This window comes from Thalassophryne amazonica, chromosome 15, assembly GCF_902500255.1.
Source record: "Thalassophryne amazonica chromosome 15, fThaAma1.1, whole genome shotgun sequence".
NCBI lineage: Eukaryota > Metazoa > Chordata > Actinopteri > Batrachoidiformes > Batrachoididae > Thalassophryne > Thalassophryne amazonica.
This window is the reverse complement of record NC_047117.1, coordinates 57876102-57899075: the sequence shown is the minus strand read 5'-3', so window position 1 is coordinate 57899075 and position 22974 is coordinate 57876102. Positions and strand designations below refer to the sequence as shown.

The following is a 22974-nucleotide window of genomic DNA, read 5'->3' as shown; positions in this document are numbered from 1 at the left end:
TTCACAACTGATTTGCACTTCCCAGCCACTATACCATGGCGCAAACACTTCAAATTCAGTGGCTGAGCGAAAAGAAAGGAAAGTGTGGTACACTGACAAGTCTTAAAAAAAGGTGTTTTTGCTCTTTTATTTTCAGTTTCACGACTGTCTGAATTGCATTTCCCAACCACGTTCCACGGAGCACACTACACATTAAAACAAACCTCCCCTTCTGTTTTCCCCCCCATTTTATGTTTTGGTTTCCTCTGTGCAGCTCCACATTTAGGCGATAAGCTGTGACTGAAGTTATTATGAGGGCTGCAAACTAACAGTGATCTGATTTTCAGTTCATTCTTTTGAAATCAGTTTAACATCCGCAAGCAAAAGAGCAATTTTGCAGACAAACAGACACACAAAGGGGGTTAAGTTTATATTTATATATATATATATATATGTGTGTGTGTGTTCTCAAATTGTTATGGATGGGTTGATTTCATGTTTGTGGATCTTGTGGTTTTTTTATGTCATTTTTGGGAAATCATGTGATCCACACAGGTGTATATAATCAACGTGCAGGTGTATATAATTAAAGCGGCCACCTCATTGTGGTGGCTTTTTTTTTTTGTCAAAGAGAAACCTTCGGCTCATTTTCCTCCATTTTTTCAGCCTTGCACTGGCTGCACAGGCAGAACTGCTGCATTTAATGATGCTGTAGCACAGATGAACTGCAGCCTGATGCACGATGCGCACACTGTCCGGACTGTCTTTTTTGGACTATGTTTAAAAGTTCCTCAACTTCAAAGAATGTCCTGTTGCTGAACTCAGACCACAAAGATGGAACCAGATAGTAGAAAGAGCACAGACAAACATCAATAGGCTGATAACAGCATTCTCTCACATGACCACTGATAAAATAATTTTATGCCTCCAAAAACCTGAAAGCCTTCATGATTGTCGTCTCCCAGATTTAATTTCTCGCAATACCGCTTTCAACCTTCGGGATCAAGAGTTGACTCGTGGTCTGAAGTCATCTTCCCGTGTGTTTTCTCACCGCATCTGCTTGGAGTCTGGAGTTTTCAGGCTCCGCAGAGTCAATCCCTCTTGGTGTCAATTGCAGAATTTCAATGCCATAGGTAAGAATAGCACAATCCTGTGTAACGAGAACACTGTGAAAGTTTGCACAGATCTCAAAGAGTTTCATCTTCCCCCATTTCACAAAGCGCCTGAATTCTACACTTTCAAAGCCTGGATAATATCAAAGTGAAATCAAACTATTTTTCTTGGCCGAAACAGGATCAGGATGTCAAACACCAAGTATTCTTTAATTAATTTATGACAACTCAATGCATTCTTTTGTGGAGGTGGCAGAATTTTGACTACCTTATCAGCAATACAATTAACAAGTCACTAACCTCCCCTTTCCAGGGGGTCAAAAAAGCCTAAAGTCCTGGTCCCACCAAATAATGAAGGATGAATAATGAGCCAAGCGGCATGTTTTTTTTTTTGTGTGTTTTTTTTTGCTATGAGCGGATTTATTCAACTATCGTGGGAGAATCGTGGCTCTGAGAGGCTCTTGTATACAAGCACGTTTTTTTTCAAAATACAGGCCTATCTCACTGCGGCCTCAATTTTCAAAAATTCTGGAAAAAGTATTTACTAAGAGACTGGATGATTTTGTATCCAAGGATCACATGCTAAATGAGCAGCAATATGGATTTAGGAAGAATCGTACTACTTCACTGGCGGTAGTTGATTTTGTGAAACACATCACAAATGCAACTGAAAACAAACAATACACCGTAGGATTTATTTATTTATTTTTTTTACTTACAGAAAGCATTTGATACTATAGATCATACCATATTATTGGATAAATTATGGAAGTATGGCATCAGAGGAGTTGCACATGATTGGATAGCTAGCTACTTGCACAAAAGGTATCAATACGTTCACTTGGGTGGGATAAACTCAGAATTTTTGAGGTGCACTTATGGGGTGCCCCAGGGCTCAGTCCTTGGGCCTTTGCTGTTTCTTTTGTATATTAACGACATATTTAGTTTCCAAGTTGGTGTGCTGTATTTCATTTGCTGATGACACGACTGTGTTTTGTAGTGGGGATCATTTGGGACAGATTCTGGACAGGATGGAGAGGGAACCACCTACCAAAACAAATACAAATCCTATATTTCTACTTCAAAAGAAACTATAAGAATTATTAGTAAGAAACATTATCGTGAGCCAACATGTTTGCTGGTGAATGTTGCTTCCTTGTATGACCTTCCAAATTAAACTACAATCCATTTATTATAAACTCCAGATCTACATAATTGAAAAATTTTTGTTCGAAAGTTAAATTTCTGGCCCCAAATAATTTTTGATCTGCCTGCCCAGAAGACGACTAAAGACGTAGTTTTCTTTTGGTGAATAGACTAATAAAGTCACCAAACCTTTATTCTGATAATCGAGACCGCAACCTCTCAGCGAGTGTCTCCATCTGGGTCAGTGCGATGAACAAAGCTCAGAACCACCTAACGTTACTCCTGCTGAACTACCTGCAAACCAAAGTGGGCGGTGACCGGCAGAACCACTCTGTCAGGGTCCATCCAGTTGAGCTGCTGAAGAGAGAGAGATGGGCAAACGGCACGTCGGAACACTGACTGCTGCTGGCATTTGACTCCAGAAACATCCCTCGCTGCTGTCAAAGTAAGCTGTCTGGTTCTGTCAGATTCTAGCAGAAGTGGCTTTATTAAACCTATTCACACATACCACTACTATATCATGTTAACCAATGCCAAAATAAACTCCCTGCAGAATATAAAGTAATCCATTCTTAAATTTTCCACAGATATTCCTATATTACACAACCGTTATATAATAATCATCTGCTGAACTTAACTGTCATTCTCAAAATGCATCACTGCAATATGTCCTGTCTAACTCCTGACTGAGTTGAACAAATGTTTAAACATGCATACAAATCATATGTCATATGATTTGTATTGTTAAACAGTGGTCAAACTTGTGTTATAACCATTCAGACCAACAGGTGGTGCCCCAACTTAATTAGAGGCAAACATAATGTACATTTGCTACACCTACATAAGGAGCATTTTCAAAACCTTAAATCCCACCCGCTGAAGCAAGCTCTAACTTTTTGCATTCATAGCGCAGGCCTGGAAATACTGCATGCCCAGGCCATTATGGGAAGTTGCAAAATCGACTATTATCTCAGACATCTGTAATCAAATGCTTAGAAAGGACAAACATTCTACTCAACCAGATATAGTCCACAGCAGCAGAGTATTTGGGCTAGTGGGGCCCAAATACAAGCACACAGCTGTTCATCAAAAAATCACTGTCATGAACAGAGAAATTAGTTTTAGAGAAGAAAGCTGTTTTTTTTCTATTAGTGACTCCCTTTTGGAGCCAACCTCAAGTGGCCATTAAAGGAAGTGCAAGATCTCGCATTTCTGCATTGGCTGAATTTTGTAATGACAAAGTTAAAGTGTGTATGTGTATACAGAATAATTCCACTATAAGTGAAAGTACAACAAACGTTCTTAACACCTGTGACAGGTGCATACATCTGCAGTCTGAAAGCTATTCCTTGTCAGACAAAGCCAGTGGCAGGAAGACTGTAAAAATGTGGAGTGATGGGTAATGCCGACTGAATGAGATATGATGCATGAGACGATGCTTCCTGAGAACAAGAAAAATAAAATATGAAAAAAGTGGAATTAATGAGAATAAACTGCACGATGCTGGCATGAGGTACTCCGTGCATCTGGAAAGTATTCACAGCGCATTTTCCACATTTTGTTATGTTACAGCCTTATTCCAAAATGGAGTAAATTCCTTTTTCCCCTCAAAATTCTACTCATAACATCCCATAATGACAAGATGGAAAAAGGTTTTTTTTTTTTTTTTTGTTTTGTTTTTTTAAGTTTTTGGAAATTTATTAAAAATAAAAAACTAAGAAATCACATGTATATAAATAATCACACCCATTGCTCAATACTTTGTTGATGCACCTTTGGCAGCAATTACAGCCTCAAGTCTTCTTGAATATGATGCCACACGCTTGGTGCTCCTATCTTTGGGCAGTTTTGCTCATTCCTCTTTGCCGCACTTCTCAAGATCCATCAGGTTGGATATGCAGCGTTGGTGCACAGCCATTTTCAGATTTTTCAAGAAACGTTCAATCGGATTCAGGTCTGAACTATGGCCGGGCCACTCAAGAACATTCACAGAGTTGTCCTGAAGCCACTCCTTTGATAACTTGGCTGTGTGCTGAGGGTCACTGTCCTGCTGAAAGACAAATCATCGCCTCAGTCCGAGGTCAAGAGCGCCCTGGAGTAGGTTTTCATCCAGGATGTCTCTGTACATTGCTGCGTTCATCTTTCCCTCAATCTAGTCTCATCTCCCAGTTTGTGCTGCTGAAAAACATCCCCACAACATGATGCTGTCAACACCATGCTTCATTGTAGGGATGGTGCCTGGTTTCGTCAAAACATGACACCTGGCATTCATGCCAAAGAGTTCAATCTTTGTCTCATGAGACCAGAGAATTTTGTTTCCCATGGTCTGAGTCCTTCAGGTACCTTTTGACAAACTCCAGGTGGGCTGCCATGTGCATTTTACCAAGGAGTGGCTTCCGTCTGGCCACTCTACCATACAGGCCTGATTGGTGGATTGCTACAGTCATGGTTGTCCTTCTGGAAGGTTCTCCTGTCTTCACAGAGGAATGCTGGAGCTCTGACAGAGTGACCATCGAGTGCTTAGTCACGTCCCTGACTAAGGCCCTTCTCCCCGATCTCAGTTGAGATGGGAGGCCAGCTCTAGGAAGAGTCCTGGTGGATCCAAGCTTCTTCCATTTATGAATGATGGAGGCCACTGTGCTCATTGGGACTTTCAAAACAGCAAAAATGTTTCTGTACCCTTCCTCAGATTTGTGCCTCAAAACAATTTTGGCTCAGAGGTCTACAAACAATTCCTTTGACTTCCTGCTTGGTTTGTCCTCGGACCTTATATCCAGACAGGTGTGTGCCTTTCTAAATCATGTCCAATCAACCGAATTTACCCCAGGTGGACTCCAATTAAGCTGCAGAACCATCTTAAGGATGGTCAGTGGAAACAGGATGCACCTGAGCTCAATTTTGAGCTTCATGGCAAATCGCATGTATTATGTACATGTGATTTCTTAGTTTGTTTTATTTTATTTTTAATAAATTTGCAAAAATGTAAAACTTTTTTCACATTGTGATTATGGGGTACTGTGAGTAGAATTTAAGGGGAAAAATGAATTTAATCCATTTTGGAATAAGGCTGTAAGGGAGACCTGGGCAATTACAAACTTTCCAATTCACCTAACCTGCCTGTCTTTTAATTGTGGGAGGAAACCGGAGCACCCGGCAGGAACACACGCAAACATGGGGAGAACATGCAAACTGGTGGGAATCAATCCCATGACCTTCTTACTGTGAGGCAACAGTGCTAACCACGAATCCGCCGTGATGCCAAATGAGTTCAGTATCATTTCTGTGTTGTGTGTCGTTTCCTCCAGGTGCTACAGCTTCAGAATCTGCCTGAGTGATAATATATGTTTTTTTTTTCTTCATGTATTAACCAAGTGAAAGACTGGTAATTTGTTCAAGATGTAGCTCATCTATTATACAATGGACTCTCGGATAAGCTCCAGCCATATGCAAACCTAACAAATATGTCTTTTGTGAAGAGAAGAATCCATATTTTATTTTTTTTCCAGTTAAGTCAATGAGGCTTTGGCATCTAATAGTCATTCATCCACATACAGCTATTTAAACTATCACACAGAACATTTAAACTGTTATGAACTCTGATTACAGCACAAACTCCTGTGTAGACTCTGTAAATAAATGCAGGATTCAATGCTATCCTAACAAGTTGAATTTGTATTTATCTTATAGAAGTAAAACATACCCCACAGCTACAGAATAATCCATTTTTAAACAGTAATGCACATTTTGATGCAAGTGTCAAGAGGATTTATTGCACAGTTTGGAAAATACCTGTTGATGTTCACTAAATTTAAACCCATCATGGACTAAAAATATTTCAAACAAATTCTGATGTAATCTCTGAGCCATGTGCTGTGTGCTGATGCAAAGGAAGAAGCCAAGCACGTGAGAGACAGTATGGAAACCTCAGTAATACAACCGTGTCTGACTGTCTGACAATTCAGGGCTTTCATCAGTCTGAGGTTGTCTGAGTCCCATTTAAAACCAAAGTACTTGAGGTGTGAGACTCACAATGAAGACGCATTAAATCTGTTATGCATTTTGCAAATATAATCCTTCAACAGAACACAAAGCACATGAGTGTAAAGAAAAGAGGTGACAGTTAAATAGTAAAATAGCTCAAGAGATATGAACTAAACCACTAAAAGTGGATTCTGTGTTATGAATCACAATTCTGGTCAGTACTGGGGAGGAGAGAAAAATTACATTTTTAATACCCCTCAATAAATTCCCTTTCAACCATATATATATATATATATATATATATATATATATATATATATATATATATATATATATAGCAGGGGTGGGCAACTTGATTAATATCACTTTGAGCAGATGGAATCAGTTAATCAGTGAAATCACCTGGTGGAGTCAGTGGCTGCAAAGAAAACCTGCACCCTCTCGGCCCTTTCTGGAACAAGTTGCCCACCCCTGATATATATATTGGGGGGGGGATAAAATAAAAACACAACACTGAGAAGAAAGCAAAAACACCAGGCACACTTAAATGTAAGGCTGGAATGCTGCTAGACATCTTGTCTGCCAACTCTGCGTCCATCGGTGTCTAATGGATGCAGCTGTTTGAATTTCACTGTTACTTTCTATTAGTTTTTTCCAGGTTATGTGCATTTCTGTTTTGTTTTGCTTTTTTTATATCTCTCCCAATTTAATTAATCAAATAACCTCCTGACCCACAATTTTCATATTTGTTTAAATGCCTTGTTCCAAGCTCTGTTTGTCAAAAAAAGAACATCTAAAAGAAGTACAAAGGAAAAACAAAAGGTACAATGCCATGATTTTCTTACAAACGTGCAAATGAAATTACCTAATCCATCACTCTCTCTGCCATAAATGAACTTTGAATTAAAAATCATATCCACTAATTAATTAACCACTGTAATTAACACATTTTCCATTTACTAAATTCAAAGACGCACATTGTGTGCAACTTCACATATCAAGCACTGTAATGCAACACACTAAAGCAACCATACATGATACAATGTTGCAATACAAATGTGTGTCACAGCAAAATGTCATCGTGAATGGAGTAACTGTATTGGATTTGTGTGTGTTGCTGTGGTGAGACTGCATCACATCATTCCAGCATGTTCAAAATGTCTGGGATGTGCTATACGAGGTCTGTCAATAAAGTAACGGTCCTTTTTATTTTTTTCAATAACTATATGGATTTCATTCATATGTTTTTACGTCAGACATGCTTGAACCCTCGTGCGCACGCATGAGTTTTTCCACGCCTGTCGGTGACGTCATTCGCCTGTGAGCACGCCTTGGGAAGGAGTGGTCCCGCCCCCTCGTCGGATTTTCATTGTCTGGAAATGGCGGAATGAAAAGGACTTTTTTCCATCAGAATTTTTTCAGAAGCTGTTAGAGACTGGCACCTGGAAACCATTCAAAAAATTTATCTGGCTTTCGGTGAAAATTTTATGGGCTTCACAGAGAATAAGGTCTGTTACTACAGCTTTAAGGACCCCTTTAAGGACGGGGAGAGGAAAGCAGGAGGGACTCCGGGTGAATTCAGAGGACAGAAGCAATAACAAAATAGGGGAAGGCATCTGATCCACAGATGAATGTGCACATGGACTATGCATCCATCTCTATGTTTGGAATCCATTTCTACCCATCCCTGTTGTTTATGGCCCCACTCTCTGTCACTTGGGAAGTATTGCCATCAACCTCTCACCCAGTGACCAAGCCAAATTTTTGTCTCTGTTTGTTGAGACAGTTTTAGCTGCAAATCTAACTGATTTGCTTTAAAGTCTTTACTTCAAATCAAGTTTATTTTTTATTTGTTTATTAAAGCAATTACCTTTAATAAACAGCTGTCTTGCTTAAGGCACAATAACAGTGCTCTAAGTCCAGAAAAGGTGGAGTGGCCACATTTATTAACAATAAAAGAAGAAGAAAAGAAAAAAGGGATAGAGATCAAGTTAAATCCCTATAACACCCCTTTGGGTGTTATACTGGATTTGCAGATCATCTGAAGGTGTCTCAACCTTTCATGGCATGACGAGACCAAGTCATCAAACATGAGACCTTTAGATGACTAGATGTCGTTATCAAAATACAACTATATTAGTTAAGCTCCAAGGTGTCTGTCAAGAGAGTCAAGAGAGGAAGTCTGAGGAAATAATAGAATTGGTCTACTCACCTATAGTCAAAAGCTCTATAGCAGTACAAGTCAACTTAGTCTCCTCCAACACCTTCTGTGGGCACTCATTTGAACTGTCAATATCTGTGATCACATACTAGTACAATAAGTCAAGTCTGGTAGCATGCATTGCTGCACATCGTCACATCCACCACACCACAGAACTGCACCGGGTCCCTTGATGACAACCACTAAGGAAGACATTCAACTGCACTTCTCAAAAGAACCCATCTGACGCAGTCAGGTGAAATATCGGTGTCCCCTTAGCTTTCTCCACTCACTGGGGCCCTCAACACTTAGGCACCTATGTGCTAGATCATGCATAGAGAAACTCAAACCTGACCAAAATGTTGCAACGTTCCCTCATAATGCAAGGGATACTCCTCATGTAAGTCTCTGTATGTAACCGCCTATTTGACAGAGTCATTCCAGTGGTACCCACGAATCTTACAAATAGACCTAGTCCCAAAGACATCCAATTGTTGCCACCGGTAACTGTTTGGTGTCCAAGTCTAACATAACACCATAACCATATTATAAGATAGGAAGCACCAAGACTCTAAAGACTTGGACCTTTGTTCCAGTTTGACCACATACAAATATGCTCTTGATGGCTGAGTCCATAAAGTCATTAAAAGTCTGGATCATCATTTTGATTAAGGACAATCATAAACCCAGACACTCTGATTCCTTGCTCAGCTTCTCAAGTGTCCCAATCAGGGTATCCATTGATTCTGCAAAGATCACAGCATCATCCGCAAAATCAAGGTCAAAAGCACTAGTACAGTAGTAATACAGTACAGAAAAATGTATCTGAGCAAAAAGTGACATACATGACACATTTTTCTCAGATACATTTTTTTCAATACAGAGTTTCTACACAGTAATAAATTTGCAGGCTTGAAAAACTGCTTAATACAAGACCTTAAACCCTTTAAAAAAGGGGGAAACATAAAAGATGGATACAACCTGATGTTACACAACATGTTTAAATGAGCATTTATACTGTAAAATGGTTGATTAGGTGCAGAAAGCAGGCCACTTGGCCACTGTTTGCTTGTTGCAGTAAACATTATGAGCTGTGATCAAAAAAGAAGAAAAAAAAAAACTCAGTTGCACTTTCTCAAATTGTCAATTAAAAACAGGAAAATGTGCAATGACAAGAAATAAATAATCAATTCAGCTACACTGAAAATATTCAGGAGCTGACTGGGGGCAAGAGGGGGAAAGCAGAGAAATAATTATGTCTCAGGTGGACTGTGCATTGACCATTTCAAAAGTTACACCCAGTTTGACATGCACAGTGTGTTTTGAAGTACTGTGCACAGACCCATGTCCAATGTGGACAACAGCAGCAGAGATTTTTTTTTTTTTAAATACTCAGTATGACATATAATTTGTACAAGTTTATTTATGTCTGCTATGCCGTATATTAGCTGGATATGTGAAAGTATGTGCATACACAAATTTGTTTGTGGAGGTGACAGGGCAGTGTGTCTGTGAATGTGGGGTTACCTGAGGTTAGTGTTTTGGCTGTCCGTGGCCACACGGGAACCATTTGGACTTGGACTGCTTGAGAAAGCAGAAGTGGAGGAGGGAGGACAGGCAGAAAAACACACAAAAGAGAAGGTGAATGAGGAGAAAAGGAGAGCAGAAAGCAAGTAAAAGATGAGGGAAAAAAGTGACAGCCAGAGAAGACATAAGACAACAACAGAAACGCAAAAGTATAAGTGTCCAAAAAGATAGACAAACGGAAGAAAAAGAGGCACAAATATAAAAAATAGTAATGATGCCAAAATTCGTAAGTGCGGAGAGAGGGAAAAAAAATTAACAAAATAGCAGCAGACAGTGAAAATTTCAGCAAATGAATGAAATAAAAAGATGAGTTGAAATAAATAGAAAAGAGAAGGAAATTCATGACTGGTGGATTCAAAGCTGCAGTGAACATCAAAGGCTCCAAATTAACCCCCCCCCCCCCCCCCCCCCAAAAATACATTTTAAATTCTACACTTGTAAGAACAGGATAGTACTGGGGAGACCCAATTCAATTCAATGTCTCCAAAAAAAATAGATAAAATGTTAGTGCCACCACAGTTCCTGTTTTAAGGAATTAAAAACAAAAAACAAAAAATGATTTCTTCATACAGTGATAGAATAAACTTTCAGCAGAAGCTAGGATTAGACTGTACATTGCAGGATTGAAGCATTTGAGAATTGCTACACTCATTTTATACCCTAATGGCTCAACACAAAGCCTGTTGTGTAAACCAGTGGGTTAGCCAATACTGTGATGCAGGACAATACCCACTGGTGAGATAATAACAGCAGACAGAAATGCAATACTTAATGAAAATACTTAACTTTATGTTGCTTGTGGGCAGACACAAATATATTATACAAATTTGAGTTTGTGATTACAGGACCAAAGTATAAAATGTAAGAGAGAAAACTGACCCACCTTTCGTCAAAAAAGTGACAGCTGCCAATCAAAATCGGCCACGTCACTAAGCCCCGCCCCCTCTATGACGTCATAGCCAATCAGAATTGATGACGTCACTATGTCCCACCCCTAAGCCCCTCCCCTAGTCCCGCATCCAAGCCCCGCCCCTTATGACGTCACAGCCAATCATAATCGATGATGTCATTATGCCCCGCCCCTAGTCCCGCCTCCGAGCCCCCGCCCCTTATGACGTCACATCCAATCAGAGTCGATGACGTCAGTATGTCCCGCCCCTAAGCCCCGCCCCCGGCTCCTCCCCTAGTTCCGCCCCTGGCTCCTCCCCTAGCCCCACCCCCAAGCTCCTCCCCTAACCCCGGCCAAGCACCGCCTCCAAGCCATACCTCCCCTCCCACCCAGGGTCTAATATTTTAATGTCATTTTATTTCATGAATTAAAGAATGATTAAAAATACCTAGATCTTTTTAATGTATTAAAGAATTAACTAATTCTGAAATAATTAAACATAAATCACTGTCTATTATTTAATGCCCCTTTAATATCTTTAATTCTTAAATTATTACGTTTCCTTTTCTGTTTTTTAATTCGTAAATTAAAGAAGGGGAACAAATACCCGTCTCTCTCGGCTGTAAGTCTTTGCAGCAAGACGGTCAAATACCCACGCATAGAGCCGCTCGCGGAAACATGACCCCACGGCTGTAAAACCTGTTGCAGACGCTGTGTCTGTGTGAGTGCGTGTGTGTGTGCGTGTGTGTGTGTGTGTGTGTGTGTGTGTGTGTGTGTGGCGGGACACCCGCTGAGCGGAGATGCTGCCCCGAGGTGATGAACCCGAAGAACAATAAACAATGCTCCTTATCACTCACGCCAGATGATGTTTTCTTTTAAGATATTAGCCGATCGATCATGGGGCGCGGGACACCCGCTGAGCGGAGATGCTGCCCCGAGCCCGAACAATAAACAATGCTCCTTATCACTTACGTCCCTGGGAACGAGTCAGCGAGCATTTCCACTACGACCGGTGAAGAGTGAAGATGCCTGGACCCCCAGCTATGGGTATAAAATAGAATAAATTTGCGGAAAAAATCCTGGAAAACCATGTTGTTTAATTAAGTTTTCTTGTCTTCGAGCAGAGTGCGAAAACCGCATCAGCTTTCAGGGTACGTGATTTAAGTAATCTGTTTTGATAGAAATGAGTGTTTTTAAATGATGCATGCCGTCTGAAACTGTCTTTTTTTTTTTTTTTTTTTTTTTTTTTTTAGACAAAACCACGCAGACGGTCCAGAGCGCGTTCGGACCCGTCCTCGGTAATATATTTGAAATAGTACAGAATATCCGCTTGCGAGGGTGATGCTTTGTATTCATTTATTTATGTTAATTCTAGAAATCAAGTCAGAGCCCCCTGAAGAAGTTCGAAGGCTGGAAGCCCCGACTTCACCACGCAGATGTAAGTACAGCGATCGAGATTAAATCACGGTTAAAACTCTGGAATAACCCGATTTTTTCTGTCACAGCCCATGGAGAAGCGGGTCAGTGGGAGAGACCCGTAAAACGATCCGCGGATGTACACGGTAAGGAGTCGGAGTTTATGTATTTATTTATTTTAAATATTTAATAACTAACGATTTTCTCTTTTTTCAGCACGCGGTGGAGGGAGACCGTCTATTTTCCACAGAGACGCAAGGCTCGAAGATATTCTGAGCTGGGATTAACCTCATCACGCAACTTTCTTGAAAATGTGTAGTCTGTTTTTATTTTTTTATTTTTTCTCTTATTCCGATAGAACGGGAGAATTCATTTGAAGAGGTATATTAACTGAATTTCTTGAGGTAGATTCTTCCTGCTACAGATTTTAAAAGATGGAAGGAGAGAATTCACATCGGGAAAATAACTTCGGACGTGTATTGGATTTAAACGCTTCAATAATCGACTCAGCGGGGAGCGCTCCTGGAGCAGATGGTCCATTACCCGAGGCGTTAAATTCGCCGCCTCAAAATAACATCGAGTCCGGAGAGAGACTTTTAAGCCGTGTTCGTTTAACACCGTTAAATGAGGCTCTTAACAATTTAGCTGCTGAACGAGAATCGGAAGAAATTAACCCCTACATCATTTCTGCGATTAACGCTATAAATTCGACGGTCCAGTCTGATACTGAAGAGCCCCCTGACCCCCCGCACACCTCACCTCCAGACGAGTCCGGTCCCGCGGCGTTGAACCAGGTACGTCTGACTCCGTTAAATAACGCCGTAAACCTCCTCGCGTGTGAAGTTAATCCTCACGTCCAATCCGCGGTGGATGAATTAAATCAAACGCCTAACGACGCTCGCGCTTTTTCACCTTTAAGAAGTCCCTCCCCGCGCAATGCGCGCGGAGAAGAGATTTTAAACAGAGCTCGTTTAACCCCGATAAACGCGGCGATCTCTGTTTTGATGGAAGACGGAGATGATGCACGACCGGGACCCAGCCGACACTCTCCCATGACGGGCGGTGGGGCTGCTAACGTCATCAGGAGACCTGCTTTTAACAATATCGAAATCAGGCTGCCTCTCAATTTCCAGCGCGCCGACGAAATTCCCGACTACGCGGAATTTTACCGTAACGTCGTAGGGGCTCTTCATAACTCGGTCGAAAAGGCTTTAACACACGCCAGGGCCGGGGACTTTATCCAAATGGAGATTCGTGGGGACTCAGTCTACAACGAGGCCGCTTTGATCAGCTCATATAACGACGCTGGCGATGTGACGGGCTTCCAAAATCTGTTAGAACGATTGATACAATCAAATTCCAACGTTTTAGCCGACGAGTCTCTGGAATTAGTGGTTCAAGTCATCCGCAACCAGAACGGCGCGGGGAAGCGCAGAATAGATGACCTCCTCCATCACGAGGTTCTGAGGAAAAAATCCAAATGCCTTAATATCGTGTATAATCCTGACAACAGTTTATGTTTCGCGATAAACCTCGTTCAGTTATTGAATCCTCATCTGAGTACGCACGAGGCGGAGCAGCGCGGACTGGCGTTACAAAATAGCGTCGGATTAACGGAAGCTACGCCGGTATCTTTAGAGCAGGTGGGAAAATTTGAAAACGCTCTGGGTTGTAAAATTGTGGTGTTTTTCAGAGCCGAAGGGGAGAGAAAGCTGACAAAATTCCAGACAGGAATACCGGCGCAGCAGAAAACTCTTTTCGTTTTTCTGTTTAATAATCATTTTTACGGAATCATCGATTTAAAGAGATTTTTGGGAGTGAAATATGTATGTAAGTTTTGCTTTGAGGGGTACAATAACCACGCCTCCCATAATTGTCCGTCATATTGTAAAATTTGTGAATCCACGCAGTGTTATGAGAAAAATAACCCTGTATTCTGCAGCGAATGTAACAAGGAGTGTCGCTCTCCCACCTGTTACAGCCTGCATAAACAGCCGAAGTATCGTCCTTCCGCCGGTAAGTTCGTTAATGTGTGTGATAACAGAAAAAAATGCTCTCGTTATCACAATACATAACGGCCTCGGCTTTAAAATCGAAAATTGCGTTTTTTTTCCGCACGTACCATGCGTTAAATTCCTCTCTTTCTCCCTCTGACATATTTGCGACCCCGTAAGCCGCTGAGTCAGGGTACGGACCGACATAGTTCAGATTTTTTTCTGAACTGAACAGGTGCGGATGATTTCGTCTTTCAGCCGGATCCCCAGGGCTTTAGGCATCTGAGATAAGCGCATTGTAAGGAAAGATAACGAATCTATATATTTCTGTTTAAAGGCGGCGTCTGTCATGAGTAATAGTTTACTCCCGGTCATAATCACAGCGGGGGTTACGCCCTGCTGGACTAAATACTTTAGAAGCAAATAGCCGTCAAAACCTTTTGAGTTGTGAGCGATGAACACGTATTCTTTGAATTTTCTCGTTCTAAAATGTTTAAAGAAGCGGGCTACGCAGTCTGTCCCCCATGCGCTCCAAAAATCACCCGTCTTTGTTACAGCGCTGACGTAAAACGGTACGTGTTCCCCGTTATTATCGACATACGTTTCAAAATCATAAAAAACATATTTCTCTGAATGCGTCTCTTCAGCTTTGAGCGGGGTCATATAGCAGAGGTGACCCTCGCTCGGCTCCTGGAGAGCCTCGCTGCATATATGACACCTCTTCTGCTTACACACGTGCGGAGCGCTGTTTTTAGAAAACGCTATGTAATACTCACGTTTACATCGAGAGCATTTTTTTCTGTTATCACACACATTAACGAACTTACCGGCGGAAGGACGATACTTCGGCTGTTTATGCAGGCTGTAACAGGTGGGAGAGCGACACTCCTTGTTACATTCGCTGCAGAATACAGGGTTATTTTTCTCATAACACTGCGTGGATTCACAAATTTTACAATATGACGGACAATTATGGGAGGCGTGGTTATTGTACCCCTCAAAGCAAAACTTACATACATATTTCACTCCCAAAAATCTCTTTAAATCGATGATTCCGTAAAAATGATTATTAAACAGAAAAACGAAAAGAGTTTTCTGCTGCGCCGGTATTCCTGTCTGGAATTTTGTCAGCTTTCTCTCCCCTTCGGCTCTGAAAAACACCACAATTTTACAACCCAGAGCGTTTTCAAATTTTCCCACCTGCTCTAAAGATACCGGCGTAGCTTCCGTTAATCCGACGCTATTTTGTAACGCCAGTCCGCGCTGCTCCGCCTCGTGCGTACTCAGATGAGGATTCAATAACTGAACGAGGTTTATCGCGAAACATAAACTGTTGTCAGGATTATACACGATATTAAGGCATTTGGATTTTTTCCTCAGAACCTCGTGATGGAGGAGGTCATCTATTCTGCGCTTCCCCGCGCCGTTCTGGTTGCGGATGACTTGAACCACTAATTCCAGAGACTCGTCGGCTAAAACGTTGGAATTTGATTGTATCAATCGTTCTAACAGATTTTGGAAGCCCGTCACATCGCCAGCGTCGTTATATGAGCTGATCAAAGCGGCCTCGTTGTAGACTGAGTCCCCACGAATCTCCATTTGGATAAAGTCCCCGGCCCTGGCGTGTGTTAAAGCCTTTTCGACCGAGTTATGAAGAGCCCCTACGACGTTACGGTAAAATTCCGCGTAGTCGGGAATTTCGTCGGCGCGCTGGAAATTGAGAGGCAGCCTGATTTCGATATTGTTAAAAGCAGGTCTCCTGATGACGTTAGCAGCCCCACCGCCCGTCATGGGAGAGTGTCGGCTGGGTCCCGGTCGTGCATCATCTCCGTCTTCCATCAAAACAGAGATCGCCGCGTTTATCGGGGTTAAACGAGCTCTGTTTAAAATCTCTTCTCCGCGCGCATTGCGCGGGGAGGGACTTCTTAAAGGTGAAAAAGCGCGAGCGTCGTTAGGCGTTTGATTTAATTCATCCACCGCGGATTGGACGTGAGGATTAACTTCACACGCGAGGAGGTTTACGGCGTTATTTAACGGAGTCAGACGTACCTGGTTCAACGCCGCGGGACCGGACTCGTCTGGAGGTGAGGTGTGCGGGGGGTCAGGGGGCTCTTCAGTATCAGACTGGACCGTCGAATTTATAGCGTTAATCGCAGAAATGATGTAGGGGTTAATTTCTTCCGATTCTCGTTCAGCAGCTAAATTGTTAAGAGCCTCATTTAACGGTGTTAAACGAACACGGCTTAAAAGTCTCTCTCCGGACTCGATGTTATTTTGAGGCGGCGAATTTAACGCCTCGGGTAATGGACCATCTGCTCCAGGAGCGCTCCCCGCTGAGTCGATTATTGAAGCGTTTAAATCCAATACACGTCCGAAGTTATTTTCCCGATGTGAATTCTCTCCTTCCATCTTTTAAAATCTGTAGCAGGAAGAATCTACCTCAAGAAATTCAGTTAATATACCTCTTCAAATGAATTCTCCCGTTCCATCGGAATAAGAGAAAAAATAAAAAAATAAAAACAGACTACACATTTTCAAGAAAGTTGCGTGATGAGGTTAATCCCAGCTCAGAATATCTTCGAGCCTTGCGTCTCTGTGGAAAATAGACGGTCTCCCTCCACCGCGTGCTGAAAAAAGAGAAAATCGTTAGTTATTAAATATTTAAAATAAATAAATACATAAACTCCGACTCCTTACCGTGTACATCCGCGGATCGTTTTACGGGTCTCTCCCACTGACCCGCTTCTCCATGGGCTGTGACAGAAAAAATCGGGTTATTCCAGAGTTTTAACCGTGATTTAATCTCGATCGCTGTACTTACATCTGCGTGGTGAAGTCGGGGCTTCCAGCCTTCGAACTTCTTCAGGGGGCTCTGACTTGATTTCTAGAATTAACATAAATAAATGAATACAAAGCATCACCCTCGCAAGCGGATATTCTGTACTATTTCAAATATATTACCGAGGACGGGTCCGAACGTGCTCTGGACCGTCTGCGTGGTTTTGTCTAAAAAAAAAAAAAAAAAAAAAAAAGACAGTTTCAGACGGCATGCATCATTTAAAAACACTCATTTCTATCAAAACAGATTACTTAAATCACTTACCCTGAAAGCTGATGCGGTTTTCGCACTCTGCTCGAAGACAAGAAAACTTAATTAAACAACATGGTTTTCCAGGATTTTTTCCGCAAATTTATTCTATTTTATACCCATAGCTGGGGGTCCAGGCATCTTCACTCTTTACCGGTCGTAGTGGAAATGCTCGCTGACTCGTTCCCAGGGACGTAAGTGATAAGGAGCATTGTTTATTGTTCGGGCTCGGGGCAGCATCTCCGCTCAGCGGGTGTCCCGCGCCCCATGATCGATCGGCTAATATCTTAAAAGAAAACATCATCTGGCGTGAGTGATAAGGAGCATTGTTTATTGTTCTTCGGGTTCATCACCTCGGGGCAGCATCTCCGCTCAGCGGGTGTCCCGCCACACACACACACACACACACACACACACACACACACACGCACACACACACGCACTCACACAGACACAGCGTCTGCAACAGGTTTTACAGCCGTGGGGTCATGTTTCCGCGAGCGGCTCTATGCGTGGGTATTTGACCGTCTTGCTGCAAAGACTTACAGCCGAGAGAGACGGGTATTTGTTCCCCTTCTTTAATTTACGAATTAAAAAACAGAAAAGGAAACGTAATAATTTAAGAATTAAAGATATTAAAGGGGCATTAAATAATAGACAGTGATTTATGTTTAATTATTTCAGAATTAGTTAATTCTTTAATACATTAAAAAGATCTAGGTATTTTTAATCATTCTTTAATTCATGAAATAAAATGACATTAAAATATTAGACCCTGGGTGGGAGGGGAGGTATGGCTTGGAGGCGGTGCTTGGCCGGGGTTAGGGGAGGAGCTTGGGGGTGGGGCTAGGGGAGGAGCCAGGGGCGGAACTAGGGGAGGAGCCGGGGGCGGGGCTTAGGGGCGGGACATACTGACGTCATCGACTCTGATTGGATGTGACGTCATAAGGGGCGGGGGCTCGGAGGCGGGACTAGGGGCGGGGCTTAGGGGCGGGACATAGTGACGTCATCAATTCTGATTGGCTATGACGTCATAGAGGGGGCGGGGCTTAGTGACGTGGCCGATTTTGATTGGCAGGTGTCACTTTTTTGACGAAAGGTGGGTCAGTTTTCTCTCTAATGTATTACCGTCAATTCAGTTGGAGAACTATTAAATGTTCCAAACTTACACAGAAAACTAAAGGGGTGAATATTATTTTCTTCCTTTTAAAGAGAAGATTTTAATGCAAACAGTACCACGCCAGCACAAACACTGCAATGCAAATGGCTGCTGAAGACATGCATGTGACTGAATGAAGCAGGGGGTAAAGCTTGTGATATTATGACTGATTCTTCAAACTTTCAATTTGCTGATCTCATAACATCCTTTGTAGCAATTGAGGTGATCTTCGGAGACAGTGGCTCTGAATCTTCAAGTTACTGTCAGTAATCATTTTTTTTTGGCCTTGAGTATATCTATCTACTTACTTGAGTACTAGATGCAGGTTCGCAGACAAGCGTGGATCTGTGAATTGTGTAGTTCGATTATTATGGTCGACAAAGTAGACTCGGCCAGTGGCAGTGTTTCTGATCTCCCAGCCTGGTGGCAGAGGGCCAAGCTCCTCACAGTTCACATTGCTTAGGTCCCTGAAGAACACATACATCAATCTATCAATCAATAAAATTAGAAACCATTTGTATAATTAATAATGTTGACCACTTCCTCCACAGTTTACAGTCCCCTATTGTCCTATGACTAACACATTTAATTTCATTAAGTACATAAACTTGTAGAAAGACATGCAGTAAAGGACGGCTGAGAAACACCAACGAATTTACAAAATAAACTGAAAGGATACTGAAATATCTATGCCAGTATATTGTGCAAACCAAATGTTCCACCAAATGTTCAAGCTCCTCCACAGTAACCATATGTAAAACTGCTCCATTTGTTTAATGTGCCACCTGAAAAGAGCCCATGTTAGTCAGCCTTGTAGATCTTGAGCTTTGTGGTCAGATGGACTCGCCGCCCGTGTGACACAGAGTCTCTCCACCCAAAACGATCAAATGGATTAATGGGATTATTAACAAACAGATGACAAGGTAAAACCTCATGAATCATTCTAAAGTCAGTTTTAAGCGGAAACGAGGCTTTAAACGGTGACGCATTGAAATGTCCGATGTGCAGTAAGCACATCAGTTAGCAGCTTGTGCAGCCACGCCACTCAGATCGTTTCCTCCATCTGTTATTATGGAATAATGCTGAATTTATGTGGACAGGATTGTTGTACAAAAGCTTCAGATATCTGTCGCTGAGATAGATGATGACTGGAGTGCAGTTTGAAGCAGAAATGAGGTGATTATCAGTGAACCGCAGCTGATGATGTAAGCGCAGTGAAGGCAGGGCTGACGGAGGACCGTCCGGTCTGCGATACATCTGTTCAATGCAAGTGGTTTTAATCCAATAAGAGTTGATTTTACACTGTTTTGAGGTGATTTAGCGATGTGATAGCGTATAATTCACTCTATTTGGACTGGGATCAAATGCTATCCAGGCAGAGTAAATTTTACTCAGCAAAATTTCCTATGTACCTTTTGAATTCTAGATGTGATCTCTGTGCAGAGTTCCATATGCAAATACTGTGATGCCCAGGTAACTGATGTTTTCCATGCATTTCAGCTCAACTCCATCCATAGAACAGCTATTGCACAGTGGCAAACCAACACTCTTGAATGAAGAAATCTTGATCCGGCAGTACAAAAAAACTGCTATATTTTAAGACCACTGCAGCTGCAGTGGCTAGTCACGATATCTTGGTTTCCTAGTCATGCTCAATGCCTTCCACTGCATCACTGACTTCTTTACGAGGTCTATTAGATAATAAACCGACCCTTTTTTTTTTTTTTAACTATATGGATTTGAATGACGTGCGATTACACCAATCATGCTTGAACCCTCGTGCGCATGCGTGAGTTTTTTCACGCGTGTCAGTGACGTTATTTCCCTGTGGACAGGCCTTGAGTGAGATGTGGTCCCGCCCTCTCGGCTGAATTCCTTTGTTTCACACGCTGCTCGAGACGGCGCGCGTTGCTTTATCAAAATTTTTTCTGGACCTGTGAGGAATATCCGAGTGGACACTATTCGAGAAATTAAGCTGGTTTTCGGTGAAAAGTTTAACGGCTGATGAGAGATTATGGGGTGTTTCTGTTGGTGTAAGGACTTCCCACGGAGCGGGGCGTCGTGCAGCGCTTCCAGGCGCCATCGTCGGCCTGTTTCGAGCTGAAAACATTCTAATTTAAGGCTTAATTCACCCAGGACATCGTGAGAGAACAGAGAAGATTCAGAAGAGGCCGGCATGAGGACTTTATGCGGACATTCCACTGTTTAAGGACATTTTTTAATGAAAGACGTGCACGCAAATTCGCAGAGTCGTTTCCGTGACGACTCGGCAAATCTGTGTGCGCCACGACAGGAAAAACACCTCCGTGTTGAAAACCATTTGTAAAATTCAGGCGGCTTTTGATGGCTTTCAACAAGTGAGTAACTGAGAAATTGTTTAACAGCTTGGGCATGTTCCAACTTGCCCATTAAGGTTTCCAACGGAGGTGTTTCCTGTTGCGACCCCCCGCGGTCGGGTCCGGCCCGACATGCGACTCTGCCCGCACGTTCTTTCATTACAAAATGTCCGTTAACAATGGAATGTCTGAATAAACTCCTCATGCCGACTTCTTCTGAAACTTCTCTGTTCTCTGACGACGTACTGGGTCAACAGAGCCTGAAATGTGGACGTTTTCAACTTTGAAACGGTGAGACGCTGCCGCCTCGAAGCGCAGATCCCTGTCAGGCGCCGTGGGCCGTCCTTACGGTGACACTACCAGACCAAAATCTCTCATGAGCCGTTAAAATTTTTACCGAAAACCAGCTGAATTTATCGAATGGTGTCCACTCAGTTGTGCCTTACAGTTTTGAAAAAATTTTGATCAAACAAAGCAGCAGTCTCTGAGCCATTCCTAAACAATGAAAAAAAATTGACGAGAGGGTAGGTGGCTCCTCACTCAAAGACTGCCCACAGGCGAATGACGTAACCGACAGGCATGAAAAAACTCTTGCATGCCCACAAGGGTCCAAGCATGTCTGATGTAATCACACGAGATTCAAATCCATATGGTTTTTGAAAAAATAATAAGGTCGGATACTTTTCTAATAGACCTCGTATATGACTTTCACACAGGGCCCATGGCACACACTGCACTTGCTATAGAGTTCAGGCAGACTTTTCTACATCACACGTTGTGGGTGCTGGAGAGCAACTCTGAAGAGGCACAGTCTTTGACTAAGATGCCCATGTGTCTCAAAGTAAAATGATCAGTTCAATGCTAGATCGGTTCACTAGGCAATAGCTTGACCATCTACTGGGGAGAGTCCGATCTAGAATATCAAGAGCCGGACAACTTACAGAGAGCCAATTTCTCCAACTGTGGGTCTAATCTGTCTAGGATGTGTGATTTATAAAAATAAAACATGGTGTGTAGGTTAGCATGAGCCTAGCCCTTAGCATTAGGCAGCTATGTTAGCTAATGCTCACCAAATGGTAAACTAGACATAAACTGAATTAGTCTTGCCAAGAATTGGTTTATGTTTGTAAATTGTTTGGTTGAGTCCACACACACACACACACACACACACCATTATCATCATCATCATCATCATCGTCGTCGTCATCATCATTGGGTGCTCTGGCTGAAACAGAAATACGAGGGCTGTCCGTAAAGTATAGGTCCTTTTTATTTTTTTCAAAAACTATATGGATTTCATTCATATGTTTTTACGTCAGACATGCTTGAACCCTCGTGTGCATGCGTGAGTTTTTCCACGCCTGTCGGTGACGTCATTCGCCTGTGAGCACTCCTTGTGGGAGGAGTCGTCCAGCCCCTCGTCGGAATTCCTTTGTCTGAGAAGTTGCTGAGAGACTGGCGCTTTGTTTGATCAAATTTTTTTCTAAACCTGTGAGACACATCGAAGTGGACATGGTTCGAAAAATTAAGCTGGTTTTCAGTGAAAATTTTAACAGCTGATGAGAGATTTTGAGGTGATTCTGTCGCTTTAAGGACTTTTCACGGTGCGAGACGTCGTGCAGCGCTCTCAGGCGGCGTCATCAGCTTGTTTCAAGCTTAAAACCTCCACATTTCAGGCTCTATTGATCCAGGACGTCGTGAGAGAACAGAGACGTTTCAGAAGAAGTCGGTTTCAGCATTTTATCCGGATATTCCACTGTTAAAGGAGATTTTTTTTAATGAAAGACGTGCGGACGGGTCCGCGCGTCGGGACGCAGCCGACGCGGTGCGGCGGCACAGGAAAAACACCTCCGTGTTGATAACCATTTGTTAAAATCCAGTTGGCTTTTGATGGCTTTCAGTGGAGTGAGTATATGAGAAATTGTTTATCAGCTGGAGATGTTCCAACTTGTCCTTAAGGCTTCCAGCAGAGGTGTTTTTCCTGTGACGGATCGTCGCGGCGGCTGCGAGCCGACGCTGCAATCCGCCCGCACGTCTTTCATTAAAAAAATCTCCTTTAACAGTGGAATATCCGGATAAAATGCTGA

General features: G+C 42.4%; 1 protein-coding gene across 4 annotated transcripts in view; it reads right to left on the bottom strand.

Annotated features, from left to right (window-relative positions):
• Positions 1–22974, bottom strand: part of LOC117526753 (E3 ubiquitin-protein ligase SMURF2-like) — a 224811-nt gene that overhangs the window by 49891 nt on the left and 151946 nt on the right. Inside the window, exons 10-12 of one of the 4 annotated variants that reach the window (XM_034188830.1) lie at positions 18860–19018; positions 13894–13896; positions 9946–10002 (exon numbers count right to left, since the gene is read on the bottom strand). In XM_034188830.1, coding sequence (XP_034044721.1) covers positions 9946–10002; positions 13894–13896; positions 18860–19018 — 219 coding nt within the window. The remainder of the gene's footprint in view (positions 1–9945; positions 10003–13893; positions 13897–18859; positions 19019–22974) is intronic. The other 3 variants (XM_034188831.1, XM_034188832.1, XM_034188833.1) reach the window with 3 other exon arrangements.